This window comes from Hordeum vulgare, chromosome 1H (genome assembly GCF_904849725.1).
Source record: "Hordeum vulgare subsp. vulgare chromosome 1H, MorexV3_pseudomolecules_assembly, whole genome shotgun sequence".
NCBI lineage: Eukaryota > Viridiplantae > Streptophyta > Magnoliopsida > Poales > Poaceae > Hordeum > Hordeum vulgare.
In genome coordinates this window covers 452,910,864-452,929,468 of record NC_058518.1, presented here as the reverse complement: position 1 = coordinate 452,929,468, position 18,605 = coordinate 452,910,864, and the positions used below count along the sequence as shown (strand labels likewise).

The following is an 18,605-nucleotide window of genomic DNA, read 5'->3' as shown; positions in this document are numbered from 1 at the left end:
TTCCCGGCATTAGGGGGAGAAACAAACCACAAAGAATGCCAGGAAATAGATTGGAATGTTACAGGCATTCAGTCCTTAGATCCACGTACAAAAGAATCTGAATCTGAAGTTCAGAAAATTATAGATTTGCAACACTTTGCAAATAACCTGTCAGACGCATTTACTGATCACAAAGGTGTCACTAAATCTTATATCCCCGCCGTGAATGCACCAGAACGAGTAGAGGTACCAAATAAAACTACTCAACTCCCAATTACAAATAAAAGGGGGAGAAATCTGGTCACAGAGGAAAAGGCTTCTCTAAAGCCTCCGCGGAAACATAGAAAATCAAAATCTATGACAGTAAATGCAAATCAACACCAAATAGATGTTCAACATCTAGAACCCAACATAAATGTGCACACAAATTATAATGTTGGGATATCGAAACAATCAGACTCCGTTGTTATGGGAAATCACACGGTGCCTGAAGAAATTAATGAAATATCCATAAATTATATTGATTCAGGAGAAACATACAATAGAAGCACTACAGTTGTCGACACAGATTTCTCCTCGAAAATTGCTGAAACCCTTCAACTGGATCCAGAGCCAAAATCTATGAAAGAGTGCCTCAAGCGCTCGGATTGACCTAAATGAAAGGAAGCAATTGAGGCAGAATTATACTCGCTTAACAAAAGAGAGGTATTTTCTAAAATAATGCCTACTCCTCATAAAGTCTTCCCTGTGGGAGCTAAATGGGTTTTTGTTCGAAAAAGGAACGAAAACAATGAGGTGGTGAGATATAAAGCGAGACTAGTTGCTCAAGGGTTTACGCAGAGACCCGGTATCAACTACGACGATACATATTCTCCTGTAATGAGTGGAATTACATTTCGATATTTAATATCTATGGCAGTACAAATGAATCTATCAATGCAGTTAATGGATGTAGTGACCGCTTATCTATATGGGTCACTTGATGCAGAAATTTATATGAAAGTCCCTGATGGACTTAAAATTCCGAATCCTAATATAAATTGCAACATGTATTGTGTAAAACTACAAAAGTCACTCTATGGCTTGAAGCAGTCAGGAAAAATGTGGTATAACCGACTTAGTGAGTTCCTTCTCACTAAAGGATACTCGAATAACAATGATTGCCCATGCATATTTATAAAGAAATCCTCAAATGGATTTTGCATCATCTCAGTATATGTTGATGATCTCAACATCATTGGCAACGCAACAGATATATCTGTAGCACGCAATCATTTAATGACGGAGTTTGAGATGAAAGATTTGGAGAAAACCAAATTCTGCTTAGGTTTACAACTTGAGCATTTTTCCTCGGGAATACTCGTTTATCAACCCGCTTATATTCAGAAAATTTTGGAAAAATTTAACATGGATAAATCATATCCGTCTAAAACACCTAAGGTCGTCCGGTCCCTTGATATGAATAAGGATCCTTTTAGACCTAGGGATGATAACGAGGAGGTATTGGGACCTGAGTTTCCATACCTCGGTGTCATAGGGGCACTAATGTACCTTGCAAATTGTACTAGACCAGACATTGCCTTTGCAGTAAATTTACTGGCTCGACATAGTGCAACTCCAACAAAACGTCATTGGACGGGAGTAAAGAATATCTTCAGATATTTACAAGGTACTAAAGTACTTGGTTTATTCTATCAAAAAAATCAAGACATGACCCTCATTGGTTATACTGACGCTGGATATCTTTCCGACCCCCATAATGCCAGGTCACAAACAGGGTTTGTATTTTTATATGGTGGAACTGCTATTTCATGGAAGTCAACAAAACAGACATTGGTAGCAAGCTTCACGAGAATGTGTATGGCTCCGCAGAATGATAAATCATATTCAGACATCATGTGGTACCGGTTCATTAGAATCACCTACTATTATCTATGAAGATAATGCTGCATGTGTTGCTCAAATGCATATGGATATATTAAAAGTAATATCACAAAACACATCTCCCCAAAACTATTTTTCCCTCACCAGTTACAGAAAGATGGAAAAATTAATATTTTGCAAATAAAATCTTGTGACAATCTTGCAGATTTGTTCACTAAGTCTTTGCCAGCAGCAGCATTTCAAAAATGCATTCATGGCATTGGTATGAGACGACTACGAAATTTGCAAAATTCAGGGAGAGAAATTTCCTAGAATAACTTTTGAGTTTTCCAACGGATTTCTCATATAGTTTTGAATAAGTGATTAAATATACTAATGATATACGATTTTCTATAGATTCTTCTATATTTTCTTACAGGGGTATAAATAGTACAAATATGAAGATTCTCAAAGTTGTAAGCTCAAGGATCAAGAGAACTCAAGACTTTCCATACTCAAGGATATATGAAGTTGAAAAACCAAGCTTGGAACACACCTTGTCCAAGGGGGAGTGTTAGAAGCCAATTAGCAGTTAGTAGCAGTTAACAGCAGTTAGCATGTAGCGTTAGACGTAGGCTAACTAGGCAGTTATTAGATCTGGCGTTGTCCAAACGCTGTGTCCATTCAAGAGACACCACGACTATTAGAACAGTCGTGAGATCATTGTAACCGACGTTGTAAGCGCCTGTTCAGGCAATATAAAAGCCCAGACATCAAATCAATACGATAACTCATTCACTTCATTCCTTTCTACTCTCTTCAAAATGCCCGCAGATGCATCTTCTATTCCTAAATAGCTATTATCCACTAGCTATTTTTGTTAGACATGCAATTATACCATAAAAACAAGTCATGCATGCAAGTCATAAATTACATTGTTTTTGCATTGCCCAATGCACGCAAGCAACATATCAGCAATTCATGCATGTTACTCACAAGTTTTTTTTTTTGCATTAGATTTTTTATTAATAATATATGTGTTCGTAGCTTGCACTATACCTATGTAATTCACATTTATATTAGAAATTACCCTCTTCTAACAGTATTTTTTTTTTCTTTTTATACCCTTTGTATTATCTTCATTTTTAAGGTTAGACTTGCTTTCCATTAGTTATAAAAAAATTTAGCACCTTTTATGCATTCTTTTAAAAAGTTTTCCGCAGCAATGCGCCGGGGCATTATCTAGTTATGTTAACGGTATCTACAGCCGGAACTTGTAAATTGGATCCCTTAAATGTCCACGGACCCGTCCAAACACGTCCACGGCCATTAATCGGGCGTGTCTCATATTTCCTTCTCCACATCTGCGTATCTCATATTCGGCGCCATATATTCATACTACCATAGCAACGTTGAGCTACTCTACAAGATCAAACATGGAACAACAAAATCGAAAGCACACAAAAGCAAGATCAGCTTCAAACGTGCATCAAACATCAGCCAAAAGGTTATCTCAAGTTCATCGAACATAGTTTTTAAATTACTACAACCAAAAACTATATAAACAATGGGTGGAGTGGGGGCAGATCACCACTTCCTCGTTGGCCCTTTGCCCTTCGGTTCACTGGCGCAGCTACAGCCGTTCGTGGCTGGCGGAGGGTCTTGGTCGTCAGAGGATGAGGTGTCATTGTCGCCGTCGTCGGAGTCGGAGACCGACAAGACGAGTAGGCCATTCATTTGACGGATGCTCCCGTTTCATCTTCGCGAGTCGGGCCTTCTCCTCTGCTAGCTCCTTCGCCTCACGCTCCGACTGCTTAATAACAAGTCGGAGCGCATTGGCATTCTTTCGTCGGAGGCGCCGAGCATTCGTCTCCGCCGTCATGAGGGACCGGGCGGTACACTCATGCAAGGAGGCGTTCGTCCTCATCGGGCTCCGCCGGCATCCGGCGGTGACGTGGGGACTACTCTGCTTCCCTCTCCCTTGTCCGCTTCCTCTCACGGTGGCGGCGGGCGCCTTCGATTCCGGAGTGTGAGTGCGAGCCAATGGCACGACACTAGGACCCAACGCTACCCGTGTGGAGGAGCGGCCGATAGGGTAAGGGGCGTGGAGCAGGTGTGGAGCTACGCGTGGGTTGGGAGGTCCAGCTCTGGTGTCATAGCTCCGTCGGCGTGGGAGCTGCACCTGAGCTCCACATCCAGAGTTGCCTCCGGTCTGTACCATGCACCATTCCAAGACGATGCGAAGGGCCAACTCCTCGTAGTCGACGTCCGAGCTAGCCCTCGGAGCCAGAGCTTCACATTGGATTCGATGGGATCGAACTCGGAGAGGGAGCGACGGAACCAGAGAGAGTGGGCTAGGGAGGCGCTCAGAGTGAGGATTTTGTGAGACAACGGTGAGATCAATGGTGGATCGTTCCTGTCAGGAAAACACGCCTGGACGTGACCAGGCCGTCCCGTATCCGCCCTATATTTGAGGCGGGTTTAATAGGTCCGGTAGGGTCGCATTTATGTGCTCGGTCACCTGAACGGCCTGTCTGAATGTTTGAGATAGTTAGAGCAAGTCCAATAAGGTACAATCAGTAGGCTGTAAGGATTAAAATACTATATTTTTGCTGAGTTGGATGAGAGAGAAGAGGAAAGAGAAGGGAAGCGGGCTCTTCGTGAAGAGGTAGCTCTAACACGTGCTCCTAGGTGGTATGTGAGAATGAAAGGTGGGTCATATATGATAAAAGTAGTACTCTTTTATAGCTAACTATTGTACAAGCTAGCTGTAAGATGGGTTATAAGATGACTTATAGCGAGCAGTTGGCTATACTATTAACCATGCTCTTATGAGGGGTCCGATTGTAGATGCTCTAACAATGCTAAATGCACACGGCTCAAAGCTACTAATAACTAAATATCCAATAGAACACACAAGTACAACAGTAAAAAAGCAACATCATAGTAGAGGAGTTAAATACGCCGCGGGTGCCTTAACTTGTCTATTATGGTCAGTTTAGTGCCTAGACTTGTAAAATACACAATACTGATGCTATAACTTGTCTACATGGTGCATTTACGGTGCCTCAGCATATATACCGCCATATGTGTTGTCCGTGTGGCATGAAAGTTGATGGCCGGCCCACATGTCAGTGGGTGTAAGCGTGAAAACCGCATGAGGTTTAGTTAAATGTTATAAATAAACCCTTGCTCTGCATGCTAATAACACCGGAAAAATAAAGTGCAGCGTTGTTTAGGTGAATAGAATACCCATTGAATGGATATCCAATATGGTATCGTGAGGTGCTATTAGCACGCACGCTAGCCACACAGATTAATAGTAAGTACTTTATGTACAACATTTAACTAGAAACTTACTGGTCCGGCCGGCTGGGTGGTGGCTGATGCCGGGGCAGCCGCCTCGGTAGGCCCGGGGGGAGCTATATCTTCCTCGATGTAGTCGTCCGCCTCCAGGTAGAAGAGGCGCGGGGCAGACGTGACCTGGCACGTAGGGCTCGTCGTGGTTGAAACATAACCCCTGTCGGCGACGCTCCAGTTGTTCGGTCGGGGTTAGCCGGCGGAACGGTCGAGCCGTTGCCGTGTCGGGAGTTCCTGTCGACGGCTAGGCCGGCCGTCTGGGTGCAGACATGACCGGCCGAGGGGTGGGCGAGGTGCCCGGGCCGGGAACGACTGCTGCATGGCCACCGCCCATTGCTCGAACGCGCGGGCATAGTACATGGCCGTCTGGAGGTCCTGTGGTCCCCGCATCTCGACGTCCACGCGGATATGATCGGGAAGGCCGCCGACAAAGCGCTCAACCCGTTGGAGGACCAAGATGCCAGGAGCGTGGCAGACCAGTGTCTGAAAGCAGTCGGCAAAATCCTGCACCGAGGAGAGGAACGGAAGGCGTCCAAGTTTTGCCAGCCGGCTACCGCGGACGGGTGGACCGAACGGGAGGAGGCAGAGGTCGCGGAAGCGTTCCCACGACGGCATCCCGCTCTCGTCCTGTTCGAGGGCGTAGTTACTGTGTATCTTAATTGTATTTTTAGAATACATAATTATTAAAAACCAACAACATTGTATTCTGAAAATTTTCAACGTGTATTAAAAATTATTGTGTACAAACAATATATTATATAAATGCGTTAAAACATATTTGTAGAAATATAATAATAAATTTACACAATAAATTTTAATACATGCTGAACATTGCATGAAATAGATGTTGTAATTTTTGGAATGCATTACAAACACTTTTTGGAAACACGTTTACAATTTGTTAATCCGGGTTGATTTTTTTAAATGCACTAGCAGTTTTAAAGTTTATGTCAGGTAATATGTTGAATATCTCTCTTTTTTAAACATGAGAATTTCTTAAATTTTTTTAATATCTACTCGGAACAATTATTCTTGTCGTAGTGGTTATAAGATGTGTGCAGACTATGCGTCCATTTACTAGGTTCGAATCCTGCACCATTTTTTTCTTATTAATATTTCATCCCACATGCTGACATGCCGGACCCAGACATGGCATGTGGGACCAATGCAGTTTGGCAAATTTAGAAAAAATGTGAGGGCCTTTTTCAAAATTTATTCAAAGTATAGAGAGTTTTTTTTAAAACAACCATCACGGTCATCTCACAACTACCGACATGTGGGCCAACGCAACGCTGGCACGTTATGTGGACAGTTTGTATGCCTTGATACGGATGGAGGTACCGTATTTGAACGTTCCGACAAGTTACAGCACTAGTTTCATGTATTTTACAAGTTTAGAAACTAAAATGTTCGCTTCGAACAAGTTAAGGCACTCGTGGTGTATTTATCTCTAGTAGAGCAGATAACATTAGGCTTTTGAGGACACCTTTGAATTGCAGAAATTTTGTAGAATTTCAAACCTTTTGAATTTTTTTGTAAGTACTGCCTTCATTAAATCAAAGGAATGGAGTCAACCAAACTCCGATGGAACGGATTTTATGCTTCAATTCAGTAGGAATTTGAACATCCGCTCCAACCACCTGCACTAAGAAAACTATGAGATACCTGTGTTTCTCTGAAGGATCAGAGAGAATCATACTTCCTCCGTCTCGCATTAGTCGTCTTAGATTTGTGTAGATATCTACACATTTTAGTATTATATTATATACATCGGTATCTAAACAAATCTAAAACAACTAATTTAGGATGGAGGCAATACGAGCCAACATATTTGGCAGCTGAGCTTCTGGCATATGCAAGTTGCAACTGCCCTTGATGCTCAGCTGTGTACAACAAACAACTGAACAACATATATATGTAACTTAACAAGAACTATAGCCTAACACGAAAAAGGAAATCTGGGCAAGGTCATGAAGCAAACATGTTTAATGAACATTTACCAAATAACACCAACACTGATGAAGGTTAACCCAACAAGCATAGGTGCATAGGGTGATAGGCATGCATGTCTGCCAATACTAGTGGCAATTGATGATAGGGCCGACGCCGAATGCAATTTACAATCCTTGAGGATCGGATTACACACAACCAGCAACAAATCGAAGAAACAATGGCCCATAAATATTTTTCTTGAAGCGACATTTCAGTTGTCCACGATGCAGGTCTTCAACCCATGGCGTACTTCTGCGTCCAGCTGCGGGCTGTCGTCTCGTACTTTGACCGGTCGGTCTTGTACATGTGGGCAATCTCGGGAACCAGGGGATCATCCGGGTTGGGATCAGTCAGCAGGGAACAGATAGAGAGCAAGACCTGTAACATCAAAACAGGCAACAGATCAATAACTGACAGCAAGCAGTTTATTACTATGACTATGATGGTTTCACAGAAATGCAGCACCAATGCAAGAACGTGCAGACCTAAAGAGAAAAAACGCACTCCTTTTTGCATACGAACTTGTCAGTCTCGCATGTTAAAAATGTCTAAATATTGCAGGTTTTCACAATGATAGGGAGAATAGCAAGGGGCAAACTGAAACACTGAAGCAGACTTCTACAAGTGACTCATATTTTTAGTAAACATATAAATAAAGATCTTAAAGTGAAATATGTGCACAAATGCAAAAGGAGAGCAGTGACAAGGATGACCTTGGAGATCGTCAAAGCAGGGCTCCACTGCTCCTTAAGAATATCAAGGCATATGCTTCCATTGCTGTTGATATTAGGATGGAAGACCTTCGTCTTAAAAGATACCTAAAAGGAGAACATATACCAATTAAAATGGCACAAACATGGATAAAATGCATGGTAGGGAGGAATATAAAAAACTAAACATTAGAATAATGCACTTGGTAATGTGCAAATAGTAGAACAAATAATGCATCCAAAGACCATATGGTCTACTAAGTTCTTTAATGTAGATTGTAGTCAATGGCTCAAACAAGTTAACATGACTGCACTCCTTGGAGAAGTAAAAGAAAAGAAGGAAGATTGAGACGGAACAAAAAAAATATCAGGTGTTGTCTACCATATGCTATATATGTTAGCAACAGCAACCAGATATTACTATACTGCTGTCATGCACAACCATCATCCATGATATTATAGCATGTCTATCGACAAAAGGAAGATTGAGACGGAACAAAAAAAATATCAGGTGTTGTCTACCATATGCTATATATGTTAGCAACAGCAACCAGATATTACTATACTGCTGTCATGCACAACCATCATCCATGATATTATAGCATGTCTATCGACAAAAGGTGCAAACAGGGCAATCCTAACTATTAACAGGGTTACAACTTTGAAAGGCCACATCCAGAGAGAAAAAGATATTTCAGAACACACTGCATACCATGTTAGCCATATATAACCAAACGATGATTTTATGGCGGTCCATAAAAGGGCCACACTGATAGTTATAATGTGGACACTGAGAAAAGCATAAAGAGGGAAGTGGACACAGCACATAGCAGGAGTAAAATGTTACATGACACTCTACGCAAAAAGGTGATCACAATTGTTATGGGCATTGCAGGCCCAAAAGAGTCACAAAGAAGGCAAATATGGCGGCAGATAAAGATTATTAGTTGCTTCGCTTGTAAGCAAGTTATATTCTAGAGTTCAGAGATTGAGATTGATATCTCCTATTTTTAGGTGTCGCAGTTAGTTATATCGTATCAAGGCTTCTACTCTATAAAAGGGTAGGTGAACCATGGAGATTAATTGACTAAGAAAATAGCAGTCATTGTTGTTCTATCTAACCATGGAGATCTTCCTGGACGAGCAGGGGGAAATAACAGATGAATTTCCAGATTGAAAATATCAAGGATTATGAAAGTAGGCAGAGCAAACACATAATACACAATAACCAAATGGATAAATATGATGGTTTACAAATAAGACGCTGCTCCCAAGTCCTATACCTTTGGCGGCTTGAAGGGGTAATCCGGAGGGAAATGAATGTTCACCAAGAAAACACCGCCGGCATAGGGACTGTCAGGGGGTCCCATAATCGTTGCTTGCCAATGAAACATGTCCTCACCAGCAGGGCCTGAACAATTTACAAACAAAAATTGGAGTGCATGAGGACATGCCAGGATAAAGCATGAAACAATAAGGTGTGAACTAAGAAAGTGTGCATGGCATGATGTCTAACGGAAACAACTCAAATTCAAACCTGCACTGCATGATGTGGGAGGGTCCTTCTGCAGGTCCTTCAGTTCCTTCAGGATGCGCTTGGATGCCATCACAATCAACCTAGAAGAAGAGGAAAAACAAAAAAGCTCAAATGGTTAACATGCCGAGGAACGAATTTACTGTAGTCATGCTACTATGACCCAATTAACTCCATGATGACAAGACAGCCTCATAATTTTAATAAAAATATAACTCAAACATTCTACTCAGGAAGCCAACCATCCATCGGCAACCTAGTTAAGCATGGCAGAGGAACATATCACGTATCTAGCAAGGGATCAAAGTAAACAGTAACAACTACCAACAAAGCCCAGCCCATGAGAACACACTAGCTCGCTAGTACACAATTGTCACTGGTGTGGAATTCCCGTGCAAATTCAGGCATCTCAGAGATCGAATATAACATGGATCCTCACATGGATACATGACAGGCTGAACGAGTGATCATCAAAATTCTCAGATAAAACTCTTATGTAAGTATGCAACAGACAAGCAAATAATCTTTGCCTATACTCCACACACTGCAACCAAATATTTTCTATGTACGCATCGCGGAGGACGCCAATAACCTAGCGACGACAGCCTAAACACTGGGCGCGAGAGAGATCGGACGCAGTCGGGTCAAATCACCCAAAAGGGCCGCGCACCAAATCGAACCCCCGGCGCGCGTGACCCGACGAACCACGAACCTACCGCGGCGCCGCGCGCGCCAAAACCGAGGCAAAGCCCAGATCTACCGGAGGGCGGCCGCGGCCGCGCCTCACCAACCAGCACGGAACGGCCCGACCGGAAGATAAAAAAAACTCTACAGAAACGTCGCGGCGGCGGGGACGGGTCCGGATCGGGAGGGGGCGGGGCTTACCGGCGCCGATCTGTGGGAGAATCACGCGAAAAGAGCAGGGGAAGGGAGGGGGGTGGCGAAGGTTTCCACACCTTTTTGCAGCGAGAGGTTGGGGACGGCGAGCGAGGAGAGGACAGAGGGACGGAGGGCGCCTTTGGTGGTGGTGTTTTTCTCTCCGGGTCCCTCGCCTTGTGGTGGTGTCGTGCGCGACGGGTTTGAAACCAGGCGTCGGGTCCGTGCCCGGTATTTATAATTGGCCGGCCGGTCTGCGCTTGGAATCTTCTCCGGTCTTTTTATTGTTTCCGCTTTCGAAATCTCCACTTTGAAGGTTCTGCTAGGATTGCATTTGTTTGATTTATTTTTTCCGTCTCTCCTTTCATCATTCCTTTCCATATTGTCCATTCGTTTTATTTTTTTATTTTTTTTATAAATTAATGTTTTTCCAACATATAACAAATCATGGATCTAACTTTCTTAAATTATGCAAATCAATCAGCCCTTCTCATTATTGCAATTTGTTTTAGAAACAAATAACATATTTTTAAAAAACAAATAAAGGTAATCTAAATTTCCTAACTTATCCAAATCAATCGATTTCTTTCATTAATGCAATTTATTTTAGAAAACAAATAACATATTTTTAGGAAACAAATAACATATTTTAGTCTAACTTTCCTAAGAGCATCTCTAGTAGAACCCTCAAACCCTCAAATTTTGGAAAATAACCGTTTTTTTACAGTTTTCGTCGACAAAACGACGTAGACTAGAACCCTTAAACCCTTAAACCCGTAAAAAAAATTAGAGGTCGAACCAGTAAACGCCCTCGCAGCCTGTAGAAGTGAGGGTCGGGGGGAGAAACTGTCCCCGACCTGCACTCCACTTCCGGGCGAGCGCGGGAGGGATGTTTCAGCTCCCTCCCTGGATCCGCCGTCGCCGCCGCTCCGGTCCGGCCGCCCCAGCCGCCCCTCCGCCGCCCCGCCCCGGCCGCCCTCCGCCGTCGCTTCCCCGTCGCCCCGTCTGCCCCGCCGCAGCGCCGTCCCGCCCCCGCCGCCCCTCCGCAGCGCCGCCCCGTCCCCACCGGCCCTCCGCAGCCCCGGCCTCCCCTCCGCTGCCGTCGGCCGGCCCTCCGCAGCGTCGCCCCGTCCCGGTCGCCCCTCCGCCGCCGCCGGCCGGCCCTCCGCAGGGTCGCCCCGTCCCGGCCGGCCCTCCGCAGGGTCGCCCCGTCCCGGCCTTTCCCTGGGAGCGCCACCTGTTTGTCGATTTGCGTCTTGACAGTGGCAGGTTCGTTGGCTTGTTTGTGCGTGCTCGCAGGACGTTCCTCTACAGCGGCTTCCTCTCGCACGCCGGGAAGAGTGTCATGAGCGAGGTGCGCACAAGCTCCGGCACCTTCTTGTCCAAGCGCGAGGTATGTGTAATTGGAAGAAGCGCCATTGTTCTCTCCTTCAGATTCAGTTGTTTACATGCCTTCGGGGTCGTATTAGCTCGTGTCAGATACGTTAAGTTTACTAATTATTTTCATTTTCTTTGATCAATTGAAGGATGAAATTATCTCTGCAATTGAAAAGCGTGTAGCTGCTTGGACATTTCTCCCTGAAGGTACCATGCGCGACCTTATTTTCCTTTCAGCCGTTTCAGAGATAGAAGGCATTCTGTATCTGACTAGCCGTTTCTGGATCAGAAAATGCCTAGTCAAGAGGAATGCTATTCCATTTTATAGGCAATGGCTGTTTAGAGCAAGTCAAGAGGAATGCTATTCCGCAAGACATTTTATGTCAAATGTGATTGAATTTGTGATATGTCATATGATGAAATGTGTGATATATGAAATGACAGTTTTAAGGGTTGGGGTTGGGGCAAAGACTAGAATCCTCAAACCCAACCCTTATAACGGAATATTCCGTTATAAGGGTTGGGTTTGAGGGTTCTAGTCTTTGCCCCTGTTTTTCAACCCTTAAAAGTGTCGAAAATGAGCAATTCTCAACCCTTAAAACTGATTTTAGATTTAAGGGTTTGAGGGTTCTACTAGAGATGCTCTAACTTATTCAAATCAACTGATCCCTCTCATTAGTGTAATTTGTTTGCGAAACAACTAACATATTTCCAGGGAACAGATAACGGATTCCAAAGAAGTTAAAATTTGGATCATGACAAACAAATCTCATTATGAGTGGTGACACACCTCTGTCTGTTCATCTAGATTATTGCTTTGAACAATTGGGGAAATTTGAAATGGTGGAATCTGATGAGGAGGAGGAAGATATGGTTGCTGAGCTGCAATGTTTGCCTGAAAATCTAGCTACTGCACTCGGTTCTGTCAAAAGATCTCTGTTGGAAACTTTGGACAAAGTTGAATCCGAGAAGAAGATGAAACACACTTCTGGTGCATCTCCCTCTTGGGGTCCTATCCTAGCTAGTAGGCTAGTGGCTAGAAATCATGGAAATGTAAAAAATATGGATAAAGCTACTGCTTACTTACAAAAGAAGAATTTGAAGATTCCTCCTACTTTCAAAGGTAAATCTTTTGCTAACATTAATCCTTCTGAACTTGCATCTCAAACTGTTAAATTACATCTTTCGTGTTGGCAATTCTGAAAAAGAAAAGAAAGCTATTATTGAGAGCTTGATCATCTCTGAAAGAACTAAATGTCTTCAGTTTGTTGATTCAAATCTGGAGATTGTTCTCCCAATGAATCTAGAATATGACAATTCTCTTCTCATTCCAAATATTGAGGATAAAATGGATTCTCAATTTCCTTGGTCACGGGGCACTGCTGACCAGGAAGTTTGTAGTCATGTCATTAATACTTAAAGCAGACATTGTGGTCTGTCTCATTCTTTTAAAGTTAAATGATTGGGGCCTTTTGGAATATTCATGGATTAGGGCAACCAGGTAACTTACAGTGCCTTGGAGAATTCCTTAAAAAGAATTATGTAGACTTTGTTGGTTTCTTTGAGACCAAAAGAGAGAATTAGATAATAACATTCTCAAGTGTATTTCTGGTAAGAATGACTTTGATTGGTCTATCTTACCTGCGATTAATTCTGCTGGGGGGATCCTTGTGGGTTTGAAAAGAGATTTCTACGAAGTTTTAGGGGTTGTTATGAAAAAGTATTGTGTCATAACCACTGTGAAGAATAAGAAAGATGGTTTTGTGTGGCATCTTATTCCTGTCTACGATACTTCCTATAATGAATTTAAACTGGAGTTCATTGCTGAACTTCATTAGATTATGTCTACTTTGACTTACCTAGTTTTGTTAGGAGGAGATTTCAATCTTGTTAGATCTGTTGTTGACAAGAATAATGGTGTTATTAACACAAATTTTTCTTATCTGTTTTATGACTGGATTAATAAATGGTCCTTGATGAAAATTGGCATTGCCAATATGAGTTTTACTTGGAGTAATAATCAAGATGACCCTATATTTGCCATGATAGATAGGGTGTTTATCTCTGGTTCATGGAATCTGAAATACCCTTTGTGTGTGCTGTCGGCTTTACCTAGGATAGGGAGTGATCATACCCCCGTCATTCTAGATACTAGAGCTCGGAGGATTACCTCCCAAAAATTACTCCAGTTTGAAAAATGGTGGTTGGATCAACCTGACTTTAAGGATCTGGTTAGAAAAACTTGGAATTCCCCGGTTCAGGGGGCCTGTGCCATGGATATTTGGCTTAATAAAACCAGGATCCTTAGGAAAAAAAAATTAAAGGTTGGAGTATTAATCTCGAAGTAGCCATTAAGAAGAAGAAAAAATCCTTGTTGTTAGAGTTCGACATCCTTGATGTCTTTTCGGAAACAAATCAATTGGATGATGGAGATAGATCTAGGATGAAAGAGATTAAGAAAGAGCTTGAAGAGATTTGGCATAAAGAGGAGGTTGCTTTGTGGCAACGTTCCAAAGATAGGAAAATCAAGGATGGGGATAAAATAATGCGTACTTTCATGCCCTGGCCAACCACGGGCATAGAAAGAACCACCTTGTTGAACTAAATGGGGAGAATGGCCCAGTTTATACTACTAATGAGATGTTGGGCGTTGCCACTTCCTTTTATAAGAATTTGTTTGGGTATGAACCTAAACACAATATTAGTCTCGACCCTACCTTTTGGGAGGAAGATGAGATGATTAGTCAAGAGGAGAATGAAATGCTGCAAAAACCCTTTTCTGAGTAAGAGATTAAAGTAGCAGTGTTTAGGTCTTATGCCCATGGGGCCCCTGGTCCAGATGGTTTGTCTTTCCTGTTCTATCAGACTTTCTAGGAAAATATAAAATTTGATTTCATGGCTTTAGTGAAGGATTTTGAGGAAGGTTCTGTGGATATTCACAGATTAAACTTTGCCTTAATTGTGTTGATTCCTAAAGAACATAATGCTAAAGATATGAAGAAATTTAGGCCTATCAATCTAAATAACTGTGAGGTGAAAATTTTGTCTAAAACCATGACTAATAGGGTATCTCCTATTGGCAGAGGATTATTTCCTCTAACCAAACTGCTTTCATTAGGGGCGGATACATTTTTGAGAGTGTGGTTATGGCTCATGAGGTGATTCATGAGGTTAAAAAATCTAGGCCCCATGGCCTGGTTCTTAAGCTAGACTATGAAAAAGCTTATGACAGGGTCAGTTGGGATTTCCTTTTTGAGATGCTTCAATCCAGAGGCTTTGAATCTAGGTGGATCTCTTGGATTAAGTCCACCTTGGTTAATAGTACCTTTAGTGTGAGGATTAATGATACTAATGGCCCTCACTTTGTTGGGGGAAGGGGGCTCAAGCAAGGAGATCCTTCTTCCCCACTTTTGTTCAACCTAGTTGCGGATGTCTTTTCCAAGATGCTCAAAAAAGTAGCTTCCCAAAACTTAATTTTTGGGCTTTTTCCTAATATCATTGCAGGTGGTGTTATTAGCCTGCAGTATGCTCATGACACCATTCTGTTCTTGGAAGAGTGTGTTGATAAAGCTAGGAATTTTAAATGCATTCTATCCTATTTTGAAAGCCTATCTGGGATGAAAATTAACTTTCATAAAAGTGATCTTATGACCATTAATGTGGACGATTACATAGACAACTTGTTTGATCAAATTTTCGGCTGTAAAATTGGGGATTTCCCTATCAAGTATTTAGGAGTGACTTTGCACTATGACAACTTAGAAGGGAGGATCTTCAACCTATCATTGATAGGATTATTAAGAATATGTTTGGCTGGTTAGGTACATACCTGTCATACAAAGGGAAGATCATCCTTTTGTGTGCTTGCATTGTGGGTATTCCTGCTTACTTGATGGTTGTGATCAAGTTTCCTAAATGAGCCATCAATGACATTAACTCTCAGATGGCTCACTTCTTTTGGGGTGATTTTGGGGGCACCATAAATATCACTTAACTAATTGGGTTTGGTCTACATGAAAAAAGAATTTGGGGGTATGGGGGTCCCTAATATTAGGAAATTTAACATAGCTTTGTTGGCTTCCTGGGCCAAAAGATTTTTGATAGTAAAAACGGTGACTGGGGAAAAAATATTTCTGATAAATATGATGTGGGCTCTCCAAGTATCTTGTGGGCTAAAAGTGATAGGGGGTCTACCTTTTGGAAAAGTATCACCTGGGCTCTTAATGCCTCGAGAATTTTTTATAAATGGAATTTGGGTAACGGTGCTAACATTAGCTTTTGGCATGATACATGGGATGGGTATTGTTCCCTCAAAGTCCAATTCTGGGATCTGTTTGAGATTTGCAACCAAATGGATAGCAGTGTTTTCCAGGTTTGGGATGGTAGAGACCTTAAATTGTCATTTAGGAGTGGATTTTGGCGGGAATGGCTAGATGGGAGCAACTGGTTGCTTTGGTTAAAACTTACCCCATTAAGCCTGAACATGATACTCCCATTTGGACTTTGGAATCCAATGGGGTGTATTCAGATAAATATTTTTATAGCAAGATTAATTTTGGGGGTGTGGTCCCTACTGTGGGGGGTAAGGTGTGGTAAATTATATGTCCACAAAAAAAATCATGTTTTCCTTTGGCTTTGCATCTATAACAAGATTCTTGCCAGGGATAACCTGGCTAAAAGTAAGGAATTGGATGATGTAACATGTCTATTTTGTGGAGAGAATGAATCTGTTCAACATCTAATGTTTGAATCTGTGGTGGCTAGTCATGTGTGGTCCCTTGTGGCTGAATGCTTCAATATGATACTATTACCAGTTTTTATGATGTTATTGCATTCTTGCATTCTGAGAAGAAAAACTATGTCATTAATATGGTTATTGTTGCCTCCTTGTGGAGTATATGGAAATTGAGAAATGACTTTTGCTTTGAGGGGCGCAAGTGAAAAAATGTGAACTGCGTCCTTGCCAAGCTGAGTGGTCATTTGCAACAATGGAAGGTTCTCTGCGTCGACTCTCAAGCCGCTCTACTGCTAAGGTGCATCCGTCTGTTGGACAAGAAAAGAGGGGAGGTCCTGAGGATTGCATGGAGATGACGTGGGGACTACAGTACTAATCTGTCATGTGGTAGTTTTGGTCTTGTAATAACTAGCAAACTTGGGCTGATGTTGGAGGTGGTTATTTTCTTTGGTTGTTGGTTAATTCCTAGTTGCCTAGGGTAAACTTTATGTTTTAAGTTTGTCTTGGATACACTTCTGGCCTCGGATGTATGCCTGATTTTATAATAAAGTGGGGCAGGGGGAAACCCCTTTCTATTTTAAAAAAATCTCATTATGAAAGCATTATGTACATCAGTAGGCACATCATTCTTTCTAACAACCTCCCATCAATCGATATCTTTAACCCACAGATTTTTTCCTTCGGCTATGCTCCCCACAACCCGATTTATTTTTTCTCTTCTTAAAATAAAAAGGTGGTTCCTAAACCCCATGATCCTAGGTCCCCCTCCTACCTAAGAAACGAGAGGGTCAAGCGCCGCCACTGCTCTGTTCTCTTCCCTAGGTTGCCTCCCCTTTGTTTTCTTTCCCACACCTCAAGCCATGTCTGTCGTCGCGCCGTCAAACCTCCAAAATTGCTCCACCCTACGATGACCAGGGGTTGTGCATTGGATTCCTCCTCGATTTTCTACCAACTACACTCCTACTGCGCACACGACGTCCTGACACAAAGTTCAAGATCAAGGGCTCACCCTTTCCTCTGCTTTTTCTACTTCTATTCTATTATAACTCCTCTCTCCAATCTCTTTCCATGGTTCTTGCCTCTCACTGACCCCACGATCAGCAATTAAAGTCAATCGTCCGATCAGAATGGAGCACGGTCGAGGGAGGAGATGAGGAATCACACCACCTATATACGTGTCCATCGACACCCTCATTGCACTCCAATGGCGACTAAACTTCATGCACTCCATGTCGTGATGCACCCCTGGCTTTAGTCCACCCCATGAAGGACGTGCCACATCCGCGTGAGATGAGAGAGAGGAGGATGTACCCTCGCCTCCAAACATGACATGTCCTCTGCCGTCGCTCCTCCAACGCCTGAAGTTTCGATGGGGGAGGCCTGACATGCACGCGGGTGTGGGTAGTGAACAGCACGAGGCCCGAAGCTGCTTATTTACACGTCCGGAGAACCACCAAGGAGGGGTCGATAGAGTAGCAGCATGCGATGTGTGCCTCTCTCGCACTCGTACTGGTGTCATGCGAGTGCGCGCCGGACCTGTTCGTCCGCGTCCATGCACATGCATATGCTGCTATGTTCATGTCATAGCCTCTATGGCCGCTGTCCTGGAATGATCATGACTGAATTTTAGGGGTGCGAATGATGGGCGGAGCCTAGCTACGATGCAAGTGTCACTCGGATTTAGGGAGTTTGGTCCCCAATCGGAGGAGGTAAAGACCCTACGTCTCGTGCCTAGAGGCTTGTGTTTTCTCCGGGGGTGTCTGGTTACAATGAATATGGAACCCTTGTCACAGAGCTTGGGGTGGCTTATATAGAGTTCGTCAGAACCCGCCGAGAGTCATTACAAGGGCATTAACTGTGAGTAACCATAGGCTTACTAGAACTGTAGCTCTAACTAGGGTCGTTACTGGTAACGCTAGTCTTGACTGCACTTTGATACTTGTGATCTGCGTTGGGTTTTCCGCGAAGAGGAACGAGTTATTGCAGCACAATGTGGGTAAGTATTTCCCTCAGTTATGTGACAGCCTGATGCCGACGTTCCAGAAGATTCCCTTTCCTTTCCGTTTTTGTCATGTGTTTGTTTTATTTTGTCGCATCATCATCGCATCATTCGCATCATCTGCATTGCATCGGCATCTCCGTTGCCGCCAGTTTTCAAACGTTGCATCCGTTGTTAGTT

At 42.9% G+C, this 18,605-nt stretch overlaps 1 protein-coding gene across 2 annotated transcripts; it reads right to left on the bottom strand.

Moving 5' to 3' along the window:
* Positions 1-7,173: 7,173 nt before the first annotated feature.
* Positions 7,174-10,517, bottom strand: LOC123444640 (ubiquitin-conjugating enzyme E2-17 kDa-like). Of its 2 annotated transcripts, none has more exons than XM_045121439.1 (5): positions 10,324-10,517; positions 9,442-9,521; positions 9,188-9,315; positions 7,908-8,012; positions 7,174-7,572 (listed from the first exon to the last, which is right to left on the bottom strand). In XM_045121439.1, exons 2-5 carry the CDS (start codon positions 9,509-9,511, stop codon positions 7,429-7,431), a joined length of 447 nt encoding a protein of 148 aa, XP_044977374.1. In that variant the 5' UTR covers positions 9,512-9,521; positions 10,324-10,517; the 3' UTR covers positions 7,174-7,428. The 2 variants fall into 2 exon arrangements, with proteins under 2 accessions (XP_044977374.1, XP_044977365.1); XM_045121430.1 differs by having other exon boundaries at positions 10,395-10,513.
* Positions 10,518-18,605: the final 8,088 nt, after the last annotated feature.